Source organism: Leptopilina heterotoma, unplaced genomic scaffold, assembly GCF_015476425.1.
Source record: "Leptopilina heterotoma isolate Lh14 unplaced genomic scaffold, ASM1547642v1 Lhet_73, whole genome shotgun sequence".
Classification (NCBI taxonomy): Eukaryota; Metazoa; Arthropoda; class Insecta; order Hymenoptera; family Figitidae; genus Leptopilina; species Leptopilina heterotoma.
The window spans coordinates 935907-950224 of NW_025111169.1; the positions used below are offsets into that span (position 1 = coordinate 935907).

Here is a 14318-nt window from a genome sequence, read left to right on the forward strand (position 1 = left end):
TTTTCCAATTAAAATAAGAGTTTAATTTTTGCTAAAAAAACGATGTCAATTTTGTTGTCTTTTTTTATATAAACAAATTTCACCTTATAGTGTTTATTATAGTTTGGCGCTTGATGTATTGCTCTCGAGTCTCTTTGATATCTTTCCAAAAATCGACATGAATTAATTATATAATATAGAGACAGTACATTTTTTTTTTTTTTTTTTTTTTTGAAACTTTCGTCATTAGAATGATGAAATTTCTAAAAATTTACAAAAATCAGTTAATATTTTTTCTTAGTAGTGAATACAGATTTTTGGACTTACAAATTCTTTTTTAAAAACTAATGTTTCAATTATGCTAAAACGCTTTGAAAATCGTCACAAATTCTCTCTTTCTCTCACACAGTTTCTCTTTCTCTCTCTCTCTCTCTCTTTCTCTCATTTTTCAAATTTTCTTCACTTCCCATTTCAATAACGTTATTTTGAAAAGTATTTTTCTTTTTCTTTCCAAAATGACGTTTTACAAAATAAGATTGTAAAAACTGCTCCTTCGGTTATTTTTTTTTCTCTTTTTTTGGGGGGAATTAACAATCTAATATATTAATTAATTAGCGTAGTTCAATATCAGTTATTACATGTATAAAATACAATAATAATTATTATGATGATTTTTTGTGAGAAGCAAGAAGATAGCAAAAAGTTCTGATATCGAATAGAAAAATGTGTTGTTTTTTTTCACTCAAAAAAAAAAAAAAAAAAAAAAAAAAATTAAAAATTAAAAATTAAAAATCAGAAATGAAAAGAAGAAAAAAATTATGGATCGTCAGCATTATTAGCTATGTTTATTGAAATGAGGATTGCTACTAGAATTATTCATGAGTTGAATGGGAGTTGTTGGACTGTGTGTATGGTGTGAAGGATTTGTATTCGGATTGTTGTGTCGCGGATTTGTATTGTGAAGACTGTGCAAATAAGAACGCTGTACAGGTTTATGTTGGGCGAGCTGTAACAATGCATCCGGTATGGAAAACCATTTACGTTTCCGGCCAATTGCTCGTGAATCTTCCCATTCGGGCAATTCCTCCGTTACACGCATCACCCACACTTGCGTTCGATGTTTATGCTCTGCACTCTGTGAAAAAAAAAATATTTTCTATTAATTTCTTTATTCTTCTTCTTTTCTCCTTCAATTTCTCTTTCATTGTAAAATTTCAGTTTATTAAAATTCAGGATTGCCACAAAAATTTAAGTTTGTTTTTCCCTGATTGTCATACAAAATTTTGACTTTTTTCCTGAACCTGAACAATATTCTGCGATTCACTCTAAAAATTATTAGATACTTAAAAAAATGTTCTATTAAATTTATGTACGAATTTCTCTAATTGTAAAATTATTCGAAGATAACAATAATTTCATTTTTTAATAAATATTCAATCATTATTACTTTTTCTATTTAAGATTTTCAAAAACAAACCTTTTGCAGAATTCAACAACTGATGAGAATATTTATTATTAAACATGAAGATATCAATCACTCCGAGTCTTCGACTCGGATCGATCGATATCTTCATGTTTTATAATAATTTAAATTTTCATAAATTTTTGAAAAAAAAAATTCAATTATTTACCGAATTTTAATAAAATCCTTCTCAAGAATTCAATTATTTTTACAAGTAAAAAAATGTATCACATGAATACTATTATTTAAAAAAATGTAATAAAATTCGTTGTAAGAATTCAATTATTTTCAGAAATAATGAAATTTTTCACAGGATTTTAATTATTTTTAATACAATTTTAAATAGATTCCTCGAAAAATTTTATTATTTTCAAAAAATGTTGGAAATTTTTCTACAAGAATTCAATCATTTATCACAAATAATTAAATTCACAAGATTTATATTGTTTTTTAATACAATGTTCATATAACATTGTACTAAAAACAATTTTTAAAAAATGTAATTATTTTCAAAAAGTTTTGGAAAATTTTTTGCAAGAATTAAATTATTTTCACAAATATTGAAATTCTTTGCTAAAATTTCAAATAAATCTTCAAAATCATCAAAATTTTAATAAGATTTCCCAAAAGAATTCACTTATTTACCAAATTTTAATAAAATCCTTCTCAGGAATTCAATTATTTTTATAAATAATAAAATTCTTTACATAAATTCAATAATTAAAAAAATTGTAATAAAATTTGTTGCAAAAATTAAATTATTTTCGTAAATAATAAAATTCTTCACAGGATTTCAATTATTTTTAATATAATTTTAAATAAATTCCTCGAAAAATGTAATTATTCTCAACAATTTTAGAAAAATGTTTTGCAAGAATTAAAATATTTTCAAAAATACTTTTCTAAAATTTTGATAACATTTGTTTATAAGAATTAAATTATTTTCATAAATAATAAAATTCATCGCAAGAATTTAATTATTTTTAATACAATATTTTCATTATAACATATTATTAGGAATAATTAAATTGTTTTTTCAATTTTCATAAAAATTTTCAAAAAAATTAAATTATTACAATAATTTTAATAAAATTTGTAAATAATTGAATTATTCTTAAAAATAATAAAAAAGTTCAAAGGACTTCAACTATTTAAACAAATGTAATATAAATCGTTGTAAGAATTTAATTATTTTTATTAATAATACAATTTTTCACAGGATTTCAATTATTTTTAATATAATTTTAAATGGATTCCTCGAAAAATTTTATTATTTTCAAAAATATTCTTAAAATTTTTTACAAGAATTAAATTATTTTTCACAAATAATTGAAATTCTGCGAAAAATGTATGTAAAAATTTTATTATTTGAAAAAATGATTCAATTCTTGTAAAGGATTTTATTTATATTTTTGTAAATATTTGAATTTTTTGGTAAAATTTTATGAAAATTTAAAAAATAATTCAATTCTTTCTAATAATTTATTTAAAATTGTATTATAAAGAATTGAATTTCTGCAACGAATTTTATTGCATTTTTTAAAATAATTGAATTTCGGAGAAGAATTTTATTATTTTTAAAGATAATTGAAATTTTGACAAGAATTTTTAACTGCTCCAAAATTCAATTTTTTAACGCATTTTTAACTAAAATTCTGCCATTATATTTTATAATTAATTTAATATATTTTAAAAAATTTAACTAATTTTAGAAGAATTTGAATTATGAAAATTTTTCAAAAAACTAAGTTCTTTAAAATTTCTAATTAAATTCATTAATTCTATTTATGAAAATTGTAAAACGCAACTCTTTTAAAATTCAATTAATTTCGAAATATTTAAGTAAAATTATTCATTAAATAATTTACAAGTAATAATTTTATAATAGTTCTTGAAGAATTAAGTTATTTAAAAAGAAATTATTGTTACAAATAGAAAAAATTGAAGGTTTTGTATCAGAATTTATGATAATTTCATGAGGCAAACAAAAAAGACACAAAAATTTAGAATTTTCTTATGAATTCCAAATATTTAATTTTTTCCCGTACTTTTTTTTGACTTTTTTCTGATTTCCCTGACCAATTCTACTTTCCCTGACATTTTCTGATCTGTGACAATCCTGAAATTATTTGTGACACGTTTCGAATAATTATTTCAAGGAACGAATCATATTTTGAAGTTATATTTGTGTTATCATCTCACTTCAAATACTCCAAGACATCGTCCAAGTTGTCCCAAAACTCCAGCCTCTTCTCTCACTTCTCGCAAGGCTGTAACTGCTGGTTCCTCTTCGGGTTCGACACCGCCACCAGGAACTATCCAGCTATCAGGTCTGCGACTTGATGTCACCAGGAGCACCTAAAATACAAATTTTTTTATAAAACATTTCGTCTATATTCTATATTTTTAGTCCTTATTTTTAAACAAAAAAATGGAAATTTTTTTGAAAATTTCTAAAATTTCAATTATTTTCGAACTAAAAGCAAAAGTTTAGAAGTTTCTGAACTATTCCTGGTCGGTAAATAGCGGTACGAAAAAATGCAAAATCTCATAAATTATACAATCGACATTAATAATATTTTCTTGTTTTTCTTCATATACAAAACTGAAATGATTCTTGCGCAATATTCCTCACTTTTTGGCAGACGGCACTTATTACTATAAGTTAAAAATATATAAGCTAAGGGAAATAATAGAATTGTGACATTTTCAAAACATGTTCATTTACCTATTCACTTAACAATTAATATTTGTCTCGATTTAGAACTTTTTGAAGACACAACAAGAGTGTTGAAAACAGTCTTTTTTCTCTCTGCGAATTTTCCTCTATTTTCAATTATTTATTTCCAAAAGTTTCGAATTGTAAAAATATAAAGATAGACAAAAGGAAAAAAAATTATAAAATCCATATAGGAATTCTCAATTTTAGTTAAACAAATAATATTTCTTTTATTATTTCAGTCATATTGAAACTAAAAAATTTTTCCTTTGTCTCTTGACATCATTGAATATATTTTATGTTTATTATTTTCCTAGCTGTTGAAATATTTTAATTAGAAATTGTCTTTTATTCATTTTATTTAATGTTCATGTCCAACTGAAATGGCAGGTGATCCGTGTCTAACAATGCATCTTGGCACAAAGGCAAAACATTTTGTCACATTATAAATGATGTAGAAATATTTCATGAATCTGACTAATAATTTTATTATTCTTTCTTAATTGTTTCTGGTACATTTAATTTATTTGAAATTTTATGAAAAAAATTAATATTTTTCGAAACAGTTTTTTTTTTGTCTGAAAAAAAAATCTAAATTGTGTAAGAAAACTTTTAATATTAAGAATTCTGTTTTTGTCAACAGAATAATCTGGAAAATTTTTTTTTTCTCATTCAAATCTTATATAATTGTGCGAATTACTCTCGTTTAATTAGGAAGAATTTATTTCCTGTTAAATGCGACAATATGTTTTCTTCAACAATATTATATTTGAATAATGACGAGAAAAATTTATTGATTATTTCTGTTAACTCAATAAGTGTTATTGTTTTTACATATTAAATTTCCAAAACGATTTTAACATTGAAATGTATCATTATTGTCTCGAGTTTTGAATTACCAGAGAGAAAATTACAATCAAGGCTATTATGTTATGATACTTTACAAATGGCATCAAAATAGCGCACATACGTTGAATTTAATTTAAAAACATTATAGAAATTAATTTTCGTAACAAAATTAATATTAATCAAATTTTAATCTTGAAATATTCGATTTTAATAAATTTTATAGACTTCATCGTAGAATTTGAATAAAATTATCAGTAGTAGAAAAAAACTAGAAATAATTTTTTTTTTTAAACTAAAAACAGAAAAAGTAAATAGAGAAAAATTTTTTACACGTAATTTTCTTAGGGTCATACGAGTACGTTACACTCATTCTCATTTTTGGAGCAGATTACTACGCAGGAGGGGAAACCATCTTTAAAATTGAACAGGCTCCTGTTTCTTTTTGACAATGAGAGAAAATTATTTAATGAACATGCAAAAAAGAAAAGTGAAGATAAAAAAAGAAATAACGAAAAAAACGAAGGCAGTGTGTAAAAAGAATTCTATTGAAAACCTGCCCTCTTGATGGCTTACCTCGTCCTCGAGGTCGTTCTTGACGCAGATACATGCCGCTCTCCGTCTATAACCTTCAGAGTCATATATACGAATAGAATTTGGTTTTTCTTTCACCATTTTTTTTTATCCACACCTAAATAATTCAATAAACCATAACCGAATACAAACTCAAAATATTCGTCAAACATTCAAAACGGCAATCCCCAACTCCCGCATTGCTCCGAAAGAACTTGAAGCCGACGACATGTTATCGACAAGAAAAATTGCAACTAAAAACGAATACTTTTAAGTATCGGCAAATATCACAGACATTATATTTCCCTAAAAGGACGCGATTGCTTTTGGATCTTAACGAAAAAGACCCCCTACAATTTTTACGATGCCACACAATTCTCACTCTTAAAATTCACTTTCCGAACTAACCTCAAAATGTTTGTTCTCATTCGGATTTTATTGGAAATAAAGGTTCGTTTACACGTTGCGCGTCAAATGGGACGTCATCGATTATTTTCATAACCAATCGAAAATACATTAATTTTCCCCTCGACCAATCATATTCAATAATTTTAACTCTTGGAAATTAAGCCTCATTCATTAGATTGAATTTCAATTTATGTATTAAATTTCTATTTTATTTTATTTTTATATATTAAAAAGAGAAAAAAGAAATGATAAAAAATAGGAAAATTTTATTTCGAAGATATATTAGAAATACATTTTTTTCAAATTTATTCCCCCTTTTTCTGAAAAAGTGGATAATTTAGTAAAATTTAACATAAATATTTCTTTTTTAAGTTATACACAAAATATACGTAATTTTATGGAGCACGTGATGTTTTTTTGTAATTATATTTTATCTACATTTCTCGTAACCCGGAAATAGAGTTTCCAAAATGATCGATAAATTTTTATTCACTTCCATTTTGTAATTGCCACTTAATGCAAAGCGACAATGAGGACAGGAATAAATTTCGGCTTCGAAACTTTGCTTTAAACACATTAGACACGTGTTGTGCGTACACGGTGTAGTTATTGGTTTCAAAACAAGCTCTTGACAACAGACACACGTAAACCTGGTGAAAATAAATTCTTACATAATAAATTGTGATTAAAACACGTGATTTTTGAATTATTTAAAAATGTAATTATTGAACAAATTTCAAAATTATTGTTTACAAAATAATTTCAAATTTATTTAATAGTTTGACATAAACAGAATTGCCACAGAAATTATATTTTATTTTTCCTTCATTTCCAGACAGAACTTTGACTCTTTTTCTGATCCTAAAGAATATTCTGATTCACTCTAAAAATAATTAGATAAAAGAATGTTCTAGTGAATTCATTTACGAATTTTTTTAATTGTAAAGTTATTCGAAAACATCAATAACTTCTTTTTTAAATAAAAAATATTGAATCAGTATTATTTTTCCATAGAAAGTAAGATTTTCAAAAATTTCGAATTCAAACCTTTTCGAAATTTCACAACGTAAAAAAATATTATTATAAAATAAAACATGAAGATACCGATCACTCGGAGTGATTGATATCTTTATGTTTTATAATAATTTAAATTTACATAAAATTTTACAAGAAAAATTAAATTTTCAAAAATTTTAAAAAAATCCTTTTCAAAAATTTAATTATTTTTACAAGTAATAAAATTTTTCACATGAATTCAATTACTTTTTACAAATAATGAAATTCTTCGCTGAAATTCAAATATTTTAAAAATTACTATTTTAATAAAATTTCTCAAAACAATTCAATTATTTAAAAAAAATGGAATAAAATTCGCTGTAAGAATTCAATTATTTTCATATGTTAACAAAATTCTTTACAAGATTTCAACTATTTTTAGTACAATTTTAAATAAAATGTAATTTTTTTATTCCTCGAAAAATGTAATTATTTTCAAAAGATTTATGAAAATTCTTAAAATCTAAAATTTTATTAAAATTCATTTTTAAAACAATTTTTATTAGAAAATTCAATTATTTACAAAGAAAAATAATTGAATTCCTAATAAGAATTATTATATTTATAAAAATGAAAATATTTGAAATACTATGAAAAAATTTATTATTTATGAAAAGTAATTGAATTATTGCGAAGAAATTTATAGAAAAAAAATTGTAAATAATTGAATTCTTGTGAAATATTTATTATTTATGAAAACAATTAAATGTTTTGTGCAGAATTTTATCAAAAATTTTTAAAAATAATTGAATTCTTTGGAGAATTTTATTAAAATAGTGCACATTGAAAATCATTAAAATCAGGAAAATTTTTTAAAATACTTGAAATGTTGCCAAAAATTTTATTAAAATTTTTAAAAATACAATTATTTTTGGAGAAGATTTTTATTATTTATAAAAATAATTGAAATTTTAAAGAGAATTTTTAAAAAATTTTTACTTATTTTTGTTCGAAAATTCTACGATGATTCAATCATTTAAATACAAAAATAAATAATTTATTGAATGTTTCCCATAATTTAATTCCCATAAAACAGTTTATCAACAAATTTTTAAATAATTGAATTCCTACGACGAATTTTAATAAAAATTTTAAGAATAATTACATTTTTCGAGGAATTTTATTAAATTGAAATTATATTAAAAATAATTGAAATTCTGCAAAGAGTTTTATTATTTACAAAAATAATTGAATTCCTGCGAAAAATTTTATTATTTATGAAAAGAATTGAATTCTTTGAAGAAATTTAATTAAAATTGTACTGAAAATAATTAAATTTCTGCGAAGAATTTTAGAAAATAATTGAATTCTTTAAATAAATTTAATTCAAATTATATTGAAAATAATTGCCTGAATTTTTCTTGACTAAATTTACTTTCCCTGACTCGTGGCAACCCTGATAAAGTATTTAAAAACTATTAAAATAAAAATTCGTTTTTCGAAATGAAAAATACTTACGTGTCAGTGACATCTTTTAGAAATTGAACTTTGCCCTTAAAAGACCGCGAAGAGAACTCCTGCCAAAATTTGTCATTCAATTTGTCCTTTCTGATAATTTTACAAATATCGTCATCCAATTGATAATTCTCCAATTTCGTTCTTTTACATTGTTCCTCATTGCTAGTGATTGCTTTACGTTTTTTCTGATTGGATTTCTTCTTTGTCTCTTGAAATTCGAAATAACCATCTGGATAAATAATTTCTATACCCAGATTTTTAATTCTCTTTTTTCCCTCCTCGGTCCATGGGGCGGGTGTTGGATCATCACGTCTCAGGACATATCGCCAAACTTTGAAACCACTTTTTCCCAGTTCGGGATAATATTTCACTACCTTATAAAGACCATCGTATCTGAGAAAAAAACAAAAAAGTCTGTTAACTAAATTAAATTCTAATTATATTTTAATTAAATTTTAATTAAGTTTTAATTAAATTTAAATTAAGTTTTAATTATATTTGAATTAAATTTAAATACAAAATTTTGACAATTTCAAAAATTATGTCAATATTTCAACATAAAAAAATGTGAAAATTGTCAAAAATGCAAATGACGATGAATTCGATATTGTTTCATTATACCTGATGCCTTCTTTTGGTGCAAATTTACTATGCTTGGCAAGCTTACAAGAACGTAGAACTCGAACAGGTATTCCATTCATCCAATCGTCAGACGTTGCACCTCGTGAGGAATCAAATTCTGCGTAACAATTTAATGCCAATGCTTTGTTCGACAAAGTTAGAACTTGATCGCAACTTTGAACTGCCGTTCTTTTGTTACCTGTTTGAAAACAAATTTTCGAATTTTCCTTTCACTGAATTTTCTTTTAACTTTGCATTAAAAATTTACTTAAAAAGATTAGAAACAATAGTTTGGAAATTTAACATAACTTAGTTTAGAATAAGAATTAGAATATTAATAATGAATTAATATTAATACAATATTAATAATACAATTTTAATTACAAATTATATCCCAAGAAATTTTACCTGTCAAATCTCTTCCTCCGGATCCAGTGTAATAAAATTCCTCGCCATTATCGACGTCGTCTTCATATCCACCGGACAGTACAATCGAATAGGCACAATCGTTTTCTCGTCCATGGATTCCGGAAACTGGTGGTCTATGAACACCTGCCTCGGATGCCTAAAATTACGAAAATTATGAAAATATTTTTCCACTATTTTTTATAGATAAATTCAGCGATAGAAAAAAAGAAATCGAATATTCTACTTGCCTGTATTCTATAGCGCCAACACATGCCAACTTCTACATTTGGAATTGCACCTCTATGATTTTCCGCTACGATCGTACAATGTTTTGTTCGCCCTGCACAAGCCATTCCTTTTCCCCAGTCTCTTTTTTCTCTATCTTTATTTTTTCTATCCTCCTTTGTGGCAAGTCTATTTTTCCTTTTTTTCGAATCCCTTAATTTGTTGCCAACCTGCAATGTGTTTATTGATTAATTTATTTAATTAACTTAATTTATTAATTAATTAAACATCAAATACAAATTTTCAAGAAGAAAATTTTGATCTATTTTTCCAAATATTTTTTCACTTTAAATTCTTTCGAAAAATTACTGACTGCAATGATAATTAAAAAATGTAAATTACGAAATGTAAATGAAATGGAAAAAAAGATGAAACTTTAGGAATTATCAGGTTTTGCACTCGATAATTAATTTTAAAAAAGTAGAAAGTTGTTGTTTCTGCATTTTATTTCACTGATTTCTTTCTAATTTTCATCAAAAATATTTACGCTTTTTCCTATCCTACTGATAATAACTTCAATTCTCAATTTTTACAAAATTCAATAATTTTCTAAATTTTAATTTAAAATTCTTCGAAAATACGATTATATTTGAAAATAATTCTTGAAAGTAGAAAAAAAATTCTTTAAAATATATTATTTATTTCAATAAAATTTGACAAAATTTCCAAATAAGTAGAAATATAATTTAATCTTTTTAGATTATTTAAGGGAATTGAACTATTTTCAAAACATTTTAATTTCAATTTTTCAAAAGACTGATTTTTTTTATTATTTCAAAAATAAATTACATGCAAAACTTAAATAATTTTTGTTAAGTACATTATTTAAATAACTTGTTAACTGTGTAAAATCTTTTTAAAATTTAATAATTTCTAAAAATTATAACTGTAATATTATTCCAAAATTCAATAATTTTTTTGTTGAAATTTTTAATTAAATTTATTCAAAAACTTAATAATTTTTTTTCTAGAACAATTTAAATATTATTAGTTTTACAAAAATTAATATTCTCAAAGATTTCACTTTAAAAATCTTTTGAAATTCAATTATTTCTGAAAATTTATAATATAACGCTTCTAGTACATAATTATCTATAATTTTAACTAAAATTCAATTTTAAATCAATTCTTATTAGAAATTTCTACGAGAATTCAATTATTTAAATAAAAAAATTAATAATTTATTGAATGATTGAATATTTCTTAAAATTGAATTCTTATAAAGAATTTTTTAAAATAATTGAATTATTTAGGAGAATCTTAATAAAATTTTTAAGAATAATTGCATTTTTTGTGGAAATTTATTTAAAATTGTATTTTAAATGATTGAATAATTCTATCTGAAATAAATTCTATCTGTTTATGAAAATAAATGAATTTTTGCAATTAATTTTATTAATTTTTTTTAAATAATTGAATTCTTTTGAGAAATTTTATTAAAAACAGTAGATTTTAAAAAACATTTGAATTTCAGCGAAGAATTAAATTATTTGTGAAAAATAATTGAATTCTTGCAAAAAAATTTGTCAATTTGACAAATTTAATTTAAATTTTATTGAAAAAAATTCAATTCTCATATAGAAATTTTATTTAAAAATTTCTGAAAATAATTTATTTATTTCAAGAAATTTGATAAAAATTGCATTGAAAATAATTGAATTTTGGTGAAGAATTTTTATTAAATTCTTGAAAATAATTTATTATTCCGAAAAATTCTAAAGAAAATTAAATTTACAATCATTGAGTTTCTGTCAAAATTGAATTACTTTTGAAAATAATTGAATGTTTGCAAAGAATGTTATTAAAATTCTTCAAAATAATTAAATTCTTTTTGGAAATTTTATTTAAATAGTAGATAGTATGAAAATAATTGAATTTCGAAAACAATTTCGAAAATAATTGAATTTTCGATTTTAAAGATTCTAATGATTTTATTAAAATTTTGGAGAATAATTTTTTTATTTCAACTTTCAACGAATTGAAATTTTTGTAAATTTAAAAAAAAGTATCTTTTAGTGTCACAAATCTAGAAAAAAATATCCTAATAGTAGCTAATCGTAAAAAATGAGTAAATTGTTGATTTTACTAGAAGATTGTGAAGTTGAATTATTTTTTAATACCTGAAGCAATTTTATTCCGATAAAAATATTAATTTGAAAAAGAAATAAACGAATTTTGATTTGAACAAATGAATTTAATTTGAACGTTTAGAATTTTAAGGAGGTCGTTAATAATTTCGAAACTTTAATCTTTAATAAGTCCTTTAATTATTTAATTACCCATATTAATATTGTAAATTTAAATAGAAATTTCATTAACTCACCATGACAATTTCGTTTTCGTCATTCTTACACGACGGACAATACCAGTAATCTTCGTCGGGAACTTTAGAGAGTGGTGGATTTAAACATTGAAGATGATATTCCCCGTTACACTCGTCGCACAGAAGAATATTCTCTGGATTTCGTCGTTCGCCACAAATTTTACAAGCACACTCGGTGCAATTAATTTTTAAATCATCCATGCAATTTTTACACTGTATCGGTAGTCTTCTTCTCGTGCTTTTCAGTTCCACTGTCGAATTTTTATCCCTGTCCTTTAATAATTTTGGTTTCTCTATCGCAAATATTTCGTCCAATTGTGGGCGGACTTTGCAATTTTTCACAGTCTCGTAGTCTCTGAAAGAAAAATTTTAGATAATTATTAATCCTATTATTATAAACTATATAACTAATAATAAATGTAATCTACAAGAAAATAAATAGTTTGTTCGTTTTACTTCCTCATAGAGGAAGCTTTTTTTGCTAATTTCTTACTGTCCAATATGAAGTGTTCCCGTTATGGACTTGACGGATCGCAATACTTTCTGAACAGTGAGATCGTACCATAATCCAGTTTCATTTGGTTCTTCAATATTGTAATTAATCATTACTTTCAGTCCTCGACGAAGATCATCGAAATTTACAAGTTTGTACGCTCTGGGTCTAATGAAATTCTCCTCGACTACAAACGGCTCTTCTCGATCGCCAAATTGCCATTTTACTTGATACTGTATTTTTCCGCTCAAATTAATTATCCTCTGAATAGTGGCTTCGTACCAAGCACCACACGCTTGATCAACACAGTCGATTGCATCTCCAACTCTATAATACAGACTCTCAGCATCGACGATCGTTTCCTCCGGTATAACAACGCTGTCATTTTTCTCATCTGCTTCGGAAAGAGCCGTCTTCTTCGCTGTCACATCGTCAATATTTATTTTCACATTCAGTAATATTACGTCATTAAGATTAACATTGTAATCGAAAAGTTTGTAGCCATTCTCCAATTGTTTTCCTCGATGGAACAGTCTTTGTAAATCGGGTTCGATGTCGAGAACTTTCTTGATTTCATTCTATAGACAAACGGATTTTCAATTTGGAAACTTCGGTAAAATACGAAATTTTATTTTTTATGAATTAAGTTAATGTTTAATTTGAATAAAAAACAAAAATTACCTTTAAATCTTCTATAAATGTTAGTTTCGAGACTGTTAAAATCTGTTCCTTTTTTCCATCCACTGTTCTTATTCTAATGTACATATTTTGAGGTTATGAACCTATGGGAAATAAACAAGTGCTTTTATTAATAAAAAACTGAATGGATTAATGTTGTTATTTTTCACTTGGACGAACACTGGGGTAATAAAAACGATGGACTTAATTAAGAAGAGTTAATTACGTTAATAGAATTGAAAAATATAATAATTTCAGATGTAAACATTGACAGTTTAAGCTGACTTCCATTTGCTTTCTTCCTAACGGTAAACCACGCTTCTGATTGGCCGATCTCGAGAAAAGCAACGAACGCAATTGGTCGTCTTCATGAATACACTAAAACGGCGGGAAAAAGTATGAAATTCATTGGTTCGACACAAGCCGCCAATAATTGAGCGCGAATCGATTAAAAATTTGAAAATAAATTTTTGTTTCTATAGTTAAAAATTTTTAATTCAACAAATTTGTTTGTCAATATGCAAAATTGTCACTTTCTTATCGCATTTTTAATTTTTTTTTAATTTATAAAAATTTTATGACAAGCTCCCAAAGAAGCAAAAATTTTAGATTATGTTTATAATTTTTGAAGTAAAAATACAGAAAAAAAAAAAAAAAAAAAAAAAAAAATCTTAAAAAAAATTATGATAAAAAAATTCTAAGAATTAAGTAGTTTTTAAAAATATTTTAACGTAATTTTTCAAAAACAATTCAATTTCTTAAAAGAGTTTCTGTATTATTTAAAAAAACTAATTAATTTTTTTGATGAATTGTAATGAAATACATATTTTGAAAATGATTTTTTCTACAAAAATGTTAAAAATAATTCAAAATGTTATTAATTTTTTTATGTATTTGAATTTTCGGAAATATATAATTAAAAGTACTAATAATACTAAATTTTTAAAAATTAGAAGCTAATTTTCATTTTTTCATTAATTTTCATTTTTAAATTTAAGTTTAAAGATTT

The 14318-nt window shown here is 23.9% G+C and overlaps 2 protein-coding genes across 3 annotated transcripts; both read right to left on the reverse strand.

The window, feature by feature from the left end:
• LOC122510755 (diphosphoinositol polyphosphate phosphohydrolase 1) lies at nucleotides 1-6012 on the reverse strand. Its single transcript, XM_043625629.1, has 3 exons — nucleotides 5583-6012; nucleotides 3644-3799; nucleotides 1-1114 (listed from the first exon to the last, which is right to left on the reverse strand). Exons 1-3 carry the CDS (start codon nucleotides 5679-5681, stop codon nucleotides 815-817), a joined length of 555 nt encoding a protein of 184 aa, XP_043481564.1. The 5' UTR covers nucleotides 5682-6012; the 3' UTR covers nucleotides 1-814.
• Nucleotides 6013-6236: 224 nt separating this feature from the next.
• On the reverse strand, nucleotides 6237-13630 carry LOC122510756 (E3 ubiquitin-protein ligase UHRF1-like). Of its 2 annotated transcripts, XM_043625631.1 has the most exons (9): nucleotides 13536-13630; nucleotides 13313-13413; nucleotides 12632-13209; nucleotides 12139-12493; nucleotides 9779-9985; nucleotides 9531-9687; nucleotides 9123-9321; nucleotides 8502-8894; nucleotides 6237-6637 (listed from the first exon to the last, which is right to left on the reverse strand). In XM_043625631.1, exons 2-9 carry the CDS (start codon nucleotides 13394-13396, stop codon nucleotides 6418-6420), a joined length of 2193 nt encoding a protein of 730 aa, XP_043481566.1. In that variant the 5' UTR covers nucleotides 13397-13413; nucleotides 13536-13630; the 3' UTR covers nucleotides 6237-6417. The 2 variants fall into 2 exon arrangements, with proteins under 2 accessions (XP_043481566.1, XP_043481565.1); XM_043625630.1 differs by having other exon boundaries at nucleotides 13313-13628.
• Between the last annotated feature and the right edge of the window lie 688 nt (nucleotides 13631-14318).